The sequence below is a fragment of the Diaphorina citri genome, unplaced genomic scaffold (assembly GCF_000475195.1).
Source record: "Diaphorina citri unplaced genomic scaffold, Diaci psyllid genome assembly version 1.1 scaffold235, whole genome shotgun sequence".
NCBI lineage: Eukaryota > Metazoa > Arthropoda > Insecta > Hemiptera > Psyllidae > Diaphorina > Diaphorina citri.
The window spans coordinates 19,644-34,133 of NW_007377672.1; the positions used below are offsets into that span (position 1 = coordinate 19,644).

Sequence of the window (14,490 nt, forward strand, 5' to 3'; positions counted from 1 at the left end):
GCCAGCCTAGTTAGCTTAGTTGGTAGTGCTTCTGCCTTGTAAGCGCTAGGCCGCGGGTTCGATTCCCGCCCGGGGCGGATTTTATCCTGATGGGATAATGTTCGTTCTCGGAACGGCTGGCATTCTCCTATCCTGTCTTCCTTCTCTCTTCGATTTCGGGACGATAAGACCATAGCAGTTACAGTTCCCTCTGTCAAACCTCTTAAAAAAAAAAAAAACACTCTAAGGCCTCTATATGTATGTAGGCGTAGGGGCAAACAGCCCTAAAGTTGGCCAAGCTTATACAGTCGAAATGAATAAAATTATAAACTAGTGATTTAGAGAACTATAGAACTCAGGAAAATAGCTCCTAAAAGACCAATCGTTTGCAAAGGTGTTAAAAGTGTTTCCCGAATTCACTCGTCAATTTTTATTTTTATTTTATTATTATTATTTTTTTTAAAGATGAGTGTTTCACCCCCGTTTTTATTTCGTAGCGATGAAACAACTGCTATATTGGACGCTTGTGGTCTGTGTCGTAGCATGCCCAGGAAAAGGAGATAGAGGAGAAGTAGTACCTAAATATCAAGGGCCTCTTCGCAATGTTTTTGGACATCATAGCATTACTAAAAGCCTCCTTCACTGATTCCATCAACTCAATAAATTTTCTTCTGGTAATACCTACCGCAATTTATGGGAAGCAACTATTTGCAAGTGCCCATACCTAGGTACCGATGTACATACCTATACGCACCTATGCACTTTGCAAAAGAATGTTCTGTGTAAAGATTCTTTTGAAAAATAAATAAACATTATTTCTGATGCAGAACCACAAGCTGTATGTACATATTATCTCACTAGGTACATGTTCTCGTGTCGTGTTCTGTGTTCTGATCCTTGATATTTATGTCTCCGATTATGATCCCATGTGAACTGGAAGGACATGTTATTGTGGAAGGACATGTATGTTATTATGGAAGGACATGTTATTGACCCCCTGGGACGGGATGTGAACTTGTAACTCCGAGATTAACGTGACAGTCTTGAAGACCGCGGTCATTTCCTCTTGGAAATACCAAATACATTTTTTTTTAGAGGTTTGACAGAGGGAACTGTAACTGCTATGGTCTTATCGTTCCGAAATCGAAGAGTGAAGAAAGACAGGACAGGTGGAAGCCAGCCGTTCCGAGAACGAACATTATCCCATCAGGATAAAATCCGCCCCGGGCGGGAATCGAACCCGCGGCCTAGCGCTTCCAAAACCTAGCTTGTAAAGCTGAATTTATGGGAAGCAACTATTTGCAAGTGCCCATACCTTAGGTACCGATGTACAATTGTACATACCTATACGCACCTATGCACTTTGCAAAAGAATGTTCTTTTGAAAAATAAATAAATATCTATTATTTCTGATGCAGAACCACAAGCTGTAGGTATGTACATATTATCTCACTAGGTACATGTTCTCGTGTCGTGTTCTGTGTTCTGATCCTTGATATTTATGTCTCCGATTATGATCCCTACCGAACGAGCAGTGTTCAATGCCACCGATATGAACCTTTTCAGGGCATCAAGATTGTAACCCAACTATAAAATTCTGGATAGTAAAATTTGTTAGTTTTACTTTTCTTTTTTCCTTAGGTAAGTAAGGTTTTTGTTAGGTTTCTTAGAGGGAACAAATAATATTAAGAGTTTGATAGAGGGATTGTAAAAACCTAGGTCTTATCACCCCGAAATCGAAGAGAGGAGGTCAGGTTAGGAGAGAGCCACCCGTTCCGAGAACGAACCTTGGAATATACCCTGCTTATACTGCCAGAATGAGACTGAAAAGTCCCTTTACTCCCGTAGTCTAAGCAAGGTCTCATGTATTTGGTACATGTATTTGGTAATAATACAAACAAGGACCTTAATTAACACATGCTCATAAAATAAATTTAATATTGTGTTTGGAAACGTTTATAAACACTGGCAAATGGGTCTTTATAGTTGAACATGAACAACTTGTACATGTTTTTATTTTCTTTTTCTTCAGTAATTACACGAGTGAACCTTCTGAGGTAAAATCTTCTGAACGTATAAGGTATTCCTATGCATTCAGAATGAAGATGTTTTCAGTTGGATTGAAACCCATGTAGGGTAAGTGTACCATTTATTCGCCCATCTAAAAAACGTACCATTTATTGGCCCACCTGCCCACATTTATTTTTCTAATTTTTGTTCAACTAGGCTGGCAATAAATAAATTTATTGGGGAATATTGGGAACAGGGCCGTGTGTCCAGGATTTTGTCGAGGGTTGGGAGGATACTCCAAATTTTCAGAGCCTAGCCTACAGTAGGTAAATGAGGAAAATTTATTCCCCCTCCCACCCCCTAAAAACGGCCCTCAATGGGAATACATATTTCATTTCCTTTTCACGATTTTTTAATGTTAGGTACTTAACATGATTTTTTTTTTTTTTTTTTTACGTTTAATATTGAATAACACCGAGTATTTTATGTCCATTATGTAATGGTTAGGTAATTATTGGCTTTTTCAGTAATATTTTTCAAAGTAAGAATGCTTGTACTGTTTTCGTCAGGCTATTTTTAGCTTGGGAACTTTTACTTTATTGCGGATTCGTGTTCCGCCGAATCGAGAGTCAATAAACTTTGGTCTGTCAGATAGTCAGGTAAGCTTCCTTCATAATTGTACTGCAAGTCCGTCAAGCCTGGACTTTAACGCGAGTCATGATCGCAAGTCGTTTAACATCACTTCACAACTGCTTTGAAGCAGACTTAAAAGCCTTTCGTGAAGTGATGTTACCCTACCTCCAGCGCAGTGTGCCCCACAATGTCTCTCGAAGGAGATACTAACTCCTTATGTGATTGTTTCAGACATGCAACGACAGATGAGATCAAGTTGGCTATCACAGATTGTCGCAAAGGTTGGCACGAGTATACGGGATATCAGCCTGATACACATGTCTATCCTGAGGAGTAAGTACGCGGAAATTGGACTGGCTTATGTCCCCCTCAGGGAAAATCAGTAAAAGGATGAAGGCCAGCCTAGTTAGCTTGGTTGGTAGTGCGTCTGCCTTGTAAGCGCTGGGCCGCGGGTTCGATTCCCGCCCGGGGCGGATTTTATCTCCAGCGCAGCAACAAGCTACCCGTCTCCTCGCAACCTCATACAGCCTGAGAGGGACTTAAAGCCAGTGGCAGGTGGTTACCCAGATTGCTTACATGCACCATCGCGATCATTTTTTTAAGAGGTTTGATAGAGGGAACTGTAACTGCTAAGGTCTTATCGTCCCGAAATCGAAGAGAGAAGGAAGATAGGATAGGAGAAAGCCAGCTATATATTTTTTAAGAGGTTTGACAGAGGGAACTGTAACTGCTATGGTCTTATCCTCCCGAAATCGAAGAGAGAAGAAAGACAGGATAGGTGGAAACCAGCCGTTCCGAGAACGAACATTATCCCATCAGGATAAAATCCGCCCCGGGCGGGAATCGAACCCGCGGCCTAGCGCTTACACTCTAACTAGGCTTCGGGACTTCGGCGCAATTTGAATATCACCACTCCGAAGACTCTCGGTGTACATTTTCTTGGTTTTTAATGAATCTAATGATGGTTCTATTGCTGATTCTAGAAATACAACCTGCTACCATCTCCTCTGCGTCTTGGGATCTTGAAGGATGATGTTAGAATGCAAGTCCTTTTCACACATTCCTCATGTGCATGTGTAACCCTCTATGTATTTTGGATGGCAATAGTACCTACAATACATATAATTGTTCCATGAAAAATATTAGAAGTTTGTTTACGTTATTAAACCATGAATCTAGGCACTTTCCTACATTTATTTTCTTTTTCTTCAGTAATATGTGATAACGTCAATGGAGATTCAGGTGTGCAGCTTCGGATGGGCATTAAACAATGGTTAAGTGTTTGAGTTTGTGTGGAAATTCTGCCATTAAAGTCCTAAGGGCCAGCTTAGTTAGCATGGAGGGTCGCGCGTCTGCCTTGTAAGCGCTGGGTCGCGGGTTCGATTTCCGCCGGAGGCTGATAATTTCCTTCTCCCTTTGCTTTCGGGACGATAAGACCTTAGCAGTCCAACGTCCCTCTATCAAACTCTAAAAATAAAATAAAGTCATAAAAGCATATCAATAACAGTAAAACAGGTTTTGAAATGAACCGGAAATTTTTCCTTTAGGTCAACTTTTTTTCCAAATCCTGATCCACAAATCCACTGTGGTTAAACCAAGTCACAACCTCATGATAAAACCTCAGCCAGTGCAATCCGTTATCACCAATACCAGTTCTGTCTATTATCATTACCAGTTTCCTTCTCCTCTATGACAGAACTCCGGAGGCCATTCACCCGACCAAATTCTACAAGCAAGTCCCCGGGTTCGATCCCCGGAAGAAACAATTTAAATTAGAACGCAAGATAGCAATCCAAAAATGCAACACTGTAAACATTTTCATTGGTAAATGGTTTGTTCCAATTAAATTGATCCCATGGGTAAGGTAAACCTGTAGGTACTCTTGACAAATGGAGTGTGCCTGAAGGTATGTTCCAATCCACTGGAAAAGAGAAGGCTAGTTTTGTAGAAAGCGGCCAACACATAGCAATCCTCAAGTACAAAATTAACCATGATATAGCTACCCCTGAGGATATTGCCCTGTACGAGAAGTTGACAGGGGGTGGGGTCACCCTATCTATGGTGTCGAGTGAGCCTACTGTTACGCCAGAGTCTGGAAGATCTAGGGTGACCTCAGGCATAGACTACGTGTCTGGGGAGTCTTTGGATATAAGCTCCATGTTGTTCCAATCTCCTAGCAAGTGAGTAATATGTATAGTTTAGTGCAGAGGTGGCCATAACGTGGCTCGCAAAAAGGTGTTGTGCGGCTCTCTAATCATGGTTCATAATTTTTGTTTTTTTTTTTGTTTTTTTTTTTTTTTTTTTTTTTTTTTTTTTTTTTTAATATCAGATGAAATACGGCATACGCTCCCGTACACGATGACGTCACATCAACTGTCCCGAGCAAAGCTCCCTCGCAGGCAACACATTGATGTGTTTGTGCAGTGGAGATACGTTTCTGCACATTTCCTGAACTCTGAAGTCACACGTTTTTGAACCCTTTCATTAGAACGGAAAATAAAAACGGACCTTTTACAGTTGTTTTTTTTTTTCGGAGTTTTGACCTCAGATTTGAAATTTTCACAACCTTTCTCATAGATATCAACCTTACAACAATAGAATTTACCCAAATGCAACTGCTCCATTAAGACTCTCTGTAATGTAGGCTGTATAAATTTTTTGCAGGAAAAAAAAAAGACATTAAAATTACGATCTACTATCCACTCACCAGTATGATCCTTGTACCGCTGCACGTAGATGAGTTTCTGCCCGGATTTCCCTACTTATAGGAAGTTAGGAAGGAAAGACCAGCCTAGTTAGCTTAGTTGGTAGTGCGTCTGCCTTGTAAGCGCTAGGCCGCGGGTTCGATTCCCGCCCGGGACCTCCACACCTACCTCCAACGCCGCCTGTCCTCCCCCAGCCTGGACGAGCTTTGTGAGAACCAATCAGAAAACAGTATCACGCTACGCAGTGACGTCACGTTCGACTTGTATCGGGCGTTTTCCGCCGTTCCCGAGGAGGGAACACGGAGCAATAAGTACAAGAAAGGGAACATTCAATGAGTTTTATGGTGGTATTTAATAGAAAGGTATAAAAGGGTACCTTTTTTGTACAATTAGAGGGTTCTCAACTAAATTCGTAGAGCAATATCTTTATCGGTAGGGGAAAATGATGAAACAAATTTAGAATCTGTGACCTTTACTTACACCACTGAAGATGCTGTAACTGGCAAAACGTTTGTTTGTTAAAAAAGTAAAAATAATAGTCCACCACTAACAGATCCCACTAGATGTGATTCCTCCGTCACCATGGCCAGGTTTAGTTTTAACTCTCGAATAAGCAATCTGATTGGATATTTTTTTTTTTTTTTTTTTTTCCACGATCACGAGAACACCTCAGCACGTATTTTAATACATGATGTCCAAGAGTTATCCTTAATCCGAGAGTTAAACCGAGGTTAACTCCCGGATTAAGTTTATTTACTCTTTCTTTTCCTTCAGTTCGGGAGGCATAGTCTGCAATGTTTGACACTCGGGGTATTTCTCTGTCAGGAAGTTAGCAATCTTGCCGTGCTCCGCGATCAGGTTGACTTTCGTCTGAAATGAGGAAGTAATATAAATATATTGTTATTTATTATTTTCATGAGTTCTTTTGTATCAAACCTCTATCAAACTTCTTCATGAGTTGAAGAAGTTTGAAACAGGGAACTGTAACTGCTAAGGTCTTATCGTCTCGAAAGCGAACAGAGAAGGTGGACAGGATAGGAAAAAGCCAGCCGTTCCGAGAAGGAACCTCATCCGTTCAGGCTAAAATCCACCCCGGACGGAAATCGAACCGGCGGCCTAGCGCTTACAAGAAGGCAAGATGGGAAAAGTTCCATCCGTCTTTCTGTTATGCTAATTCATTTTCTTCTATTTCCTTTCAATTAATTTTATTTCATTTTATTCTATTAAGAGTATTAAGACCCATTCCCACTTGTCATAAGTTTCATCCCATTTTTTTCCGAATGTCCTGTAGGCAATATAATTTAAATGAGAGTGTTTCCAATACATAAGATACGATTCCCCCCTCACAAAATGACACAAAATGTCCTTGTAGGCAATATAATATAAATGAGAGTGTTTCCACTACATAAGACACGATTCCCCCCTCACAAAATGACACAAAATGTCCTTGTAGGCAATATAATATAAATGAGAGTGTTTCCACTACATAAGACACGATTCCCCCCTCACAAAATGACACAAAATGTCCTTGTAGGCAATATAATATAAATGAGAGTGTTTCCACTACATAAGACACGATTCCCCCCTCACAAAATGACACAAAATGTCCTTGTAGGCAATATAATATAAATGAGAGTGTTTCCACTACATAAGACACGATTCCCCCCTCACAAAATGACACAAAATGTCCTTGTAGGCAATATAATATAAATGAGAGTGTTTCCACTACATAAGACACGATTCCCCCCTCACAAAATGACACAAAATGTCCTTGTAGGCAATATAATATAAATGAGAGTGTTTCCACTACATAAGACACGATTCCCCCCTCACAAAATGACACAAAATGTCCTTGTAGGCAATATAATATAAATGAGAGTGTTTCCACTACATAAGACACGATTCCCCCCTCACAAAATGACACAAAATGTCCTTGTAGGCAATATAATATAAATGAGAGTGTTTCCACTACATAAGACACGATTCCCCCCTCACAAAATGACACAAAATGTCCTTGTAGGCAATATAATATAAATGAGAGTGTTTCCACTACATAAGACACGATTCCCCCCTCACAAAATGACACAAAATCTTTTCCTACTTATAGGAAGTTAGGAAGGAAAGTAATGTAGGTACTTCTCTAGGAGAGTCAATCTGTCAAGTAGCAACATATTAGTATCACGCATGCGCAATGTTGGTATCATATTGCCTTTCCACGCATGCGCAATGTTCTTCTAGCCTCCTTTTTTCAAAATTTGTTTTTCTTTTCTTCAGTCGCCTTGAAAATGTCATCAGGAGATGACGAAACATGTCGGCTCCTGTAGGTTTTTTAATTTTATGATTGTTTATCTCTTGTAAAATAAAATTACTTACAGTTTCCAAGTTACCAGTCAAGTGAAGACGTTGTTCTTTTACCTATACGGAAAGTAATGTAATCAGATCCTATAGGAAGGAAAGTAATGTAATTGGCTGAACATTAATTTCTACGGTCAGTTTTTAGTACAAATACACGTTTTGAGGTCCCTAGACTAAATCCAAAGTTTCAGCCATTGGTCCGTGTGTCTGTAACAAAATATCTCGAGAACGGTAAGAGCTAGAGAACTGAAGTTTGCGTCTGGTCCTGTTTTTGTCTATCAGAGACTTTCCAATCTTACCCAATTCAGCAGGATAAACAAGATACCTATTTGATATCGCGGGTTCGATTCCCGTCCTGAACGGAATAAGGTTAGTTCTCGGAACGGCTGGCTTTCTCTTATCCTGTCTTCCTTCTCTCTTCGCTTTCGGAACTTTAAGACCTTAGCAGTTACAATTCCCTCTATCAAACCTATTCGAAGCCAGCCTAGTTAGCTTAGTTGGTAGTGCGTCTGCCTTGTAAGCGCTAGGCCGCGGGTTCGATTCCCGCCCGGGGCGGATTCTATCCTGGTTCGATAATGTTCGTTCTCGGAACGGCTGGCTTTCTCCTATCCTGTTTTTCTTCTCTCTTCGATTTCGGGACGATAAGACCATAGCAGTTACAGTTCCCTCTGTCAAACCTCTTAAAAAAAAAAAAACTGTAACTGCTAAAGTCGGAAAAGCCGGAAGCGAAGAGATAACGAAAACAATAGTCGACAGGAGAGAGCCAGTCGTTCCGAGAACGAACCTTTCCTGTTTAAGGATAAAATCCGCCAGGGCGGAAATGGAACCAGGGACCTAGCGCTTACAAGGTAGACGCTCTTTCCTAAAAGACAAGATTTCCTAGGCTGGTAGGCTGGTACACACGTGTGATCCATTGGAAACTGATGGTATAATTCAACTTACATATTGTTATCGTAGCCGGCTCGCAAGGCTCAGCTCGGCCCATCAGTATCCAGCCTTATTACTGTGTGTGGTTAGTTGGTTACGTGTATTTTACATGAATTTGCACATTAGGAAACAGCGGAATTTCCTATGAATAAATTCTTTCCTCGTGAGAGATGCATGGAAACAATGTCCAACGTCATCTCATGTCATTTGAAATTCTAAACAGAGGGACATTATCTTACTATTACGTTCATTAGTAAATTACATTAGGATCGTTTAGGATATGGTTTTTAATCTCTATTGTCTGGGTACTGGGTTTTACTGTTTCAAGTTGACTTAATTGGTGTACAAACTTGGTTCATTTGTTCAAAGTGTTACAAACTTGGTCCATTTGTTAATGCAACTTAACTATCTACATTATCTATTTTTTAGGAGCGATAAAAAGCTTTGCAGCTCATATTGATATTATTATTCAGACCCCTATTCACAGAGGAAAAAAGATCGAAGCCTGGGACACTCCTTTAAGTTTGATGGTACGTTAATTTTTGAACACCCTGTCTACAGTGTATAGCAATACAGGGTGTTCCAGAGTCCATGCTCTGGGACCTGGAACACCCTGTATAGTATGTTAAAATATCTCGGAACGGCCGGCTTTCTCTTATCCTGTCTTCCTTCCTTCATTAATTTTATCATGTCAGATATTTTATTCAACCTTGTCATTGTATTGTACCTATTCTTACCCATTGTATTGTACTTACCCTTGTTTATTGAAGAAAATCCTTGTATTATTAATATTTATTGTAGTTAAGTAGAACAAAGAGAGAAATATCTCCGCAGAAGTTAGGCTTAGCTTAGGAGATTTTTATTGTATAAATCTATTATGAAAAAATATATAAGAACATTCAATTCAAATTCAATTCAATTCAAATTCTCTCTTCGCTTTCGGAAGGATAAGACCTTAGCAGTTACAATTCCCTCTATCCAACCTATTCGAAAGAAAAAATAATTACTATCCTGAATTTCAGATTTCATTGGGAGACTCTCATGGGGATAGGACCGGGGAGGAAAGCTCTACTGACCAATCATGGAGTACCTCGACATATCCCAGGCAAATACTATGATGTACTGGACGGGTATTTGGACCTGTCTATCAAATGGATTCTGGATCGGGACACTCTTCAACCAATCAGGTAGCTGTTAACATTTATGTAATAATTATGTTATTTTATTTTATTTATTATTATTTTATTTTTTTAAAAAGATGAGTGTTCGTCATAGAGTACCTCGACATATCCCAGGCAAATACTATGATGTACTGGACGGGTATTTGGACCTGTCTATCAAATGGGTTCTGGATCGGGACACTCTTCAACCAATCAGGTAGCTGGTAACATTTATGTAGCCAGCCTAGTTAGCTTAGTTGGTAGTGCGTCTGCCTTGTAAGCGCTAGGCCGCGGGTGCGATTCCCGATTTCCCGCCCGGGGCGGATTTTATCCTGATGGAATAATGTTCGTTCTCGGAACGTTTGGAACCTTCCTCCTGTTTTTGTCTATCAGAGACTTTCCAATCTTACCTAATTCAGCAGGATAAACAAGATACCTATTTGATATCGCGGGTTCGATTCCCGTCCTGAACGGAATAAGGTTAGTTCTCGGAACGGCTGTAAAAGGGTACCCTTTTTGTACAATTAGAGGTTCTCAACCTAATTTCGTAGCCAATATCTTTATCGGTAGGGGAAAATGATAACAAATTTAGAATCTGTGACTTACTTACACCACTGAAGATGCTGTAACTGGCAAAACGTTGTTTGTTAAAAAATAGAAAAATAATAGTCCACCACTACACCAGATCCACTAGATGTCTACTAAACGCTTTACCTTAGCACTTATTACATGTTCTTCTTCTTCTTCTTCTTCTCCTTCTTTATTTTAAAAATAAAGAGTTTGGTTAGGTAGTTGGTTCGTCTCAAAATTAGATTAGATTCTAAACCCAGAACTAAACATGGGTACCGCGAACGACATGCCCATGAGCATAGTTAAAGTGCTTAAGAAGAAGAAAAAAAAAAAAAAAAAAAAAAAAAAAAAAAAAACGTAGGTACCTCCAATATTCTCGTGTCAAATCCATCAAATGTGTCTGAAATCATAATGATAAGGCTATGAGTTAGAAACAAAATATATTACCATGAAAAGCTGGCTCCACAGACTTAATCGGGCTTAGCTTTCGACGAATGTTGATGGCAGAATAAAGAGGAGATGTCTTTTTTTTAAGTCAACCCTACGCCGGGGTTATTGAAAGACTTGTGCTTGTTCTTTAAAGCAGAGAGAGCTGCCAGCCAGCTAGGCTGGATAGGGTTAGCTGTTCTCCTCCCTGTTTATACTCGCACAGCTAGACACTAGTCTACTATCTGTACGTCCGTGGTGAAGGAGGAAAGAACAAAATCAATTTTTAGGAATTTTTAAGCAAAAAAAAAAAAAAAAAAAAAAAAAAAAAAAACAAATCTCAAGAATATGTTATCAAACTCATAAAATACATGAGATCTTGCTGAGAATGCTGGGGTAAAGGGACTTTTTAGTCTCATTCGAGCAGAATAAACAAGGCATGTAATATGTATATTCTATTCTTTCTTTCCGCGAATGATGTCTGGGCTTTTGAAGTTTCGTCCCTAAGTGCGCGGCTAGAGCGGCGAAAACAGACCCTCGCCAAGACCATGTACCATCGCAGAAAAAATACTCAGCTCAATTTCTTGATTTTCTGTTAGGGTCGGTACTATGATTAAGACTCCGTTGAGGACGCTTCTATTCATTAGCATGGCTTGTTTATTTTATCTTAGTCGGTAACTACTAGGCTATGATAGTTGGTGGGTTTTCCATTGTGGACGCCTACTAACGGATCAATTTGAAGGATTCGTTGTACCGTTACGAGCTCAATTTCCTAAATCATTATTTTCTCTACCGATTTCTTGGAAAATTCAATACCTAATTTACTCTCACATTTCCTAGATCACAATATTTTCCCCCTACTATTTTTCGGAAATTTCAAAATTTACTGAGATGAGGGTACCAACTTGTGTGTGTGGCGGGAGTTTCAGCCACATATTTTTGTGAAGATTTCGATTTCGTTTCCCGAATAAAATTCAGTCGATATTAAAACTTTATCAAATGGGGCTCAACCAAATGACAATTTTTTTTCGAGATAGAGTCCTATTCCGATGTAAAAGTACCCAAAAAGTGCATTGGCGCACTCAAAAACATCCAAAACGGTCCCTAAATCCCCTAAAATGTCGCTAAAAGGTCGCAAAAAAATAACGTTGAAACAGCCATGGTTTACGACCTCGCATGAACTGACGTCATCACGAAAAAATGGCTGCCCGCGAAAATTATAGGGGCTCAACCAAATGACAATTTTTTCGAGATAGAGTCCTATTCCGATGTAAAAGTACCCAAAAAGTACATTGGCGCACTCAAAAACATCCAAAACGGTACCTAAATCCCCTAAAATGTCGCTAAAAGGTCACAAAAAAATAACGTTGAAACAGCCATGGTTTACACATGAACTGACGTCATCACGAACTGACACATGAACTGACGTCATCACGAAAAAATGGCTGCCCGAAAAAATTATAGGGGCTCAACCAAATGACAATTTTTTTCGAGATAGAGTCCTATTCCGATGTAAAAGTACCCAAAAAGTGCATTGGCGCACTCAAAAACATCCAAAACGGTACCTAAATCCCCTAAAATGTCGCTAAAAGGTCACAAAAAAATAACGTTGAAACAGCCATGGTTTACACATGAACTGACGTCATCACGAACTGACACATGAACTGACGTCATCACGAAAAAATGGCTGCCCGAGAAAATTTTAAAAAAATCCCCCAAAAACCAGTTTTTTTTTGGTTTTTTGGCTTTATGGTTTTCTGGACAAAATTTGCACCACCATTTTCGTGTTCCTGGTGAAAAGACCTTTAATTTGATATATAGGTCGACTAGGTTTGGATAAGTCCTTCTATGGGCACAGACCGACAGACAGACAGACGACACCGAAGCAAATACAATAGTCCGTCCCTTATACCTTTTTATTACTATTGTAATAATAAAGGAAGGACGGACTAAAAAGTGGTTGAGCCCCATTATTTATATAATAGCTTCTAATTAATATTATTATTTTCCTCTCTATTCTTTTCAATGTGTCTCGAAGGAGATACTAACTCCTTAAGTGATTGTTTCAGACATGCAACTACAGATGAGATCAAGTTGGCCATCACAGATTGTCGCAAAGGTTGGCATGAGTATACGGGATATCGACCTGATACACATGTCTATCCTGAGGAGTAAGTATATGTGGAAATTAGACTGGCTTATGTCCCCCTCAGGGAAAATTAGTAAAAAGATGAAGGGAAAAATCAGTAAAAAGATCAAAGAAAAATCAGTAAAAGGATCAATAATATGGCCAGAGACCATCATTTTCTATAGCCCATTTAATAAACCCTAGCACAAAAATGAGGTGATGCCACCACTGGTCACTACTCACTACGTGGAACTTTCAGTGGTTTCCAAACTATGACCAATTTGTAATATTTTTTATATCAATTTTTGTTTTTATTTCTATATTTTATTTTATGTATAACTAGCGGGATACCCGCGAGCTTTGCATCGCTCAGTTTTCGGCCAAAAATTTCGTATTTCTTGAATAACTCGCGAATGGCTGGCTTTAGGAAATTTAAAAATATAATTTCAAGTTTCCACGACTTATCGTTTAGACGGCAACCTCTTACAAACAAACGAACAGAAAACCTCTCTTATTAATAAGATGGTTGTTGTAAGCCGTAAAAAAAAAGAAAAAAAAAAATGATTTCCTTCTCCTCTATGACAGAACTCCGGACGCCATTCACCCGACCAAATTCTACAAGCAAGTCCCCGGGTTCGATCCCCGGAAGAAACAATTTAAATTAGAACGCAAGATAGCAATCCTCAAGTACAAAATTAACCATGACATAGCTACCCCTGAGGATATTGCCCTGTACGAGAAGTTGACAGGGGGTGGGGTCACCCTATCTATGGTGTCGAGTGAGCCTACTGTTACGCCAGAGTCTGGAAGATCTAGGGTGACCTCAGGCATAGACTACGTGTCTGGGGAGTCTTTGGATATAAGCTCCATGTTGTTCCAATCTCCTAGCAAGTGAGTAATATGTATAGTTTAGTGCAGAGGTGGCCATAACGTGGCTCGCAAAAAGGTGTTGTGCGGCTCTCTAATCATGGTTCATAATTTTTGTTTTTTTTTTTGTTTTTTTTTTTTTTTTTTTTTTGTTTTTTTTTTTTTAATATCAGATTTTCATGAAGACATAAATTCTGATGATTGTAGAGCCCATTTTTTCAAAAAATTGCGTGGCTCGCCCCGAATCCCCCCTTCTCCAGGTTTTCCAGTTACACTTTTATAATATAGACTACTTGAGTGGAAAGTAACCACTAGGCGAGGTTAACGCCGGGGCCGTTCTCTATCATCTAGCCACTTAGGCTCAAATTATTCTGTGGTCAAAATTCTCAAAGTAATTGAGGATATACATCCATGCCTCGCAGGATTCGAACGCAACGCCCGTCCTGTTTACCGGCGAGCATCTATGACCACTACGCCACCGAGGCATCATCCTGTTTTATCCTTCTCTTAATTGATCGTGTTTATCCCTGTCCAACCCCCTCCTTCTTTCAGGAATCCTCGGAGACCAAGACCGACCACTAAACCTCCCTCCTCCCTCCCCCTGCTTGTCACTGCGAAAGTTGACACTCTTCCATCCACCGACCGTCCACACCTACCTCCCAACGCCGCCTGTCCTCCCCCAAAGCTGGACGAGGCCTTTGTGAGAACCCAATCAGAAAATCAGTATCAC

General features: G+C 39.9%; 1 protein-coding gene across 2 annotated transcripts in view; it reads left to right on the top strand.

The window, feature by feature from the left end:
• LOC103506429 overlaps nt 1-14,490 on the top strand; it is a 22,982-nt gene that overhangs the window by 1,654 nt on the left and 6,838 nt on the right. For both annotated transcript variants that reach the window (XM_026821489.1, XM_017442869.2), the window contains exons 2-4: nt 9,632-9,796; nt 12,835-12,936; nt 13,479-13,784. In XM_026821489.1, the coding sequence (XP_026677290.1) occupies nt 9,632-9,796; nt 12,835-12,936; nt 13,479-13,784 (573 nt within the window). The remainder of the gene's footprint in view (nt 1-9,631; nt 9,797-12,834; nt 12,937-13,478; nt 13,785-14,490) is intronic.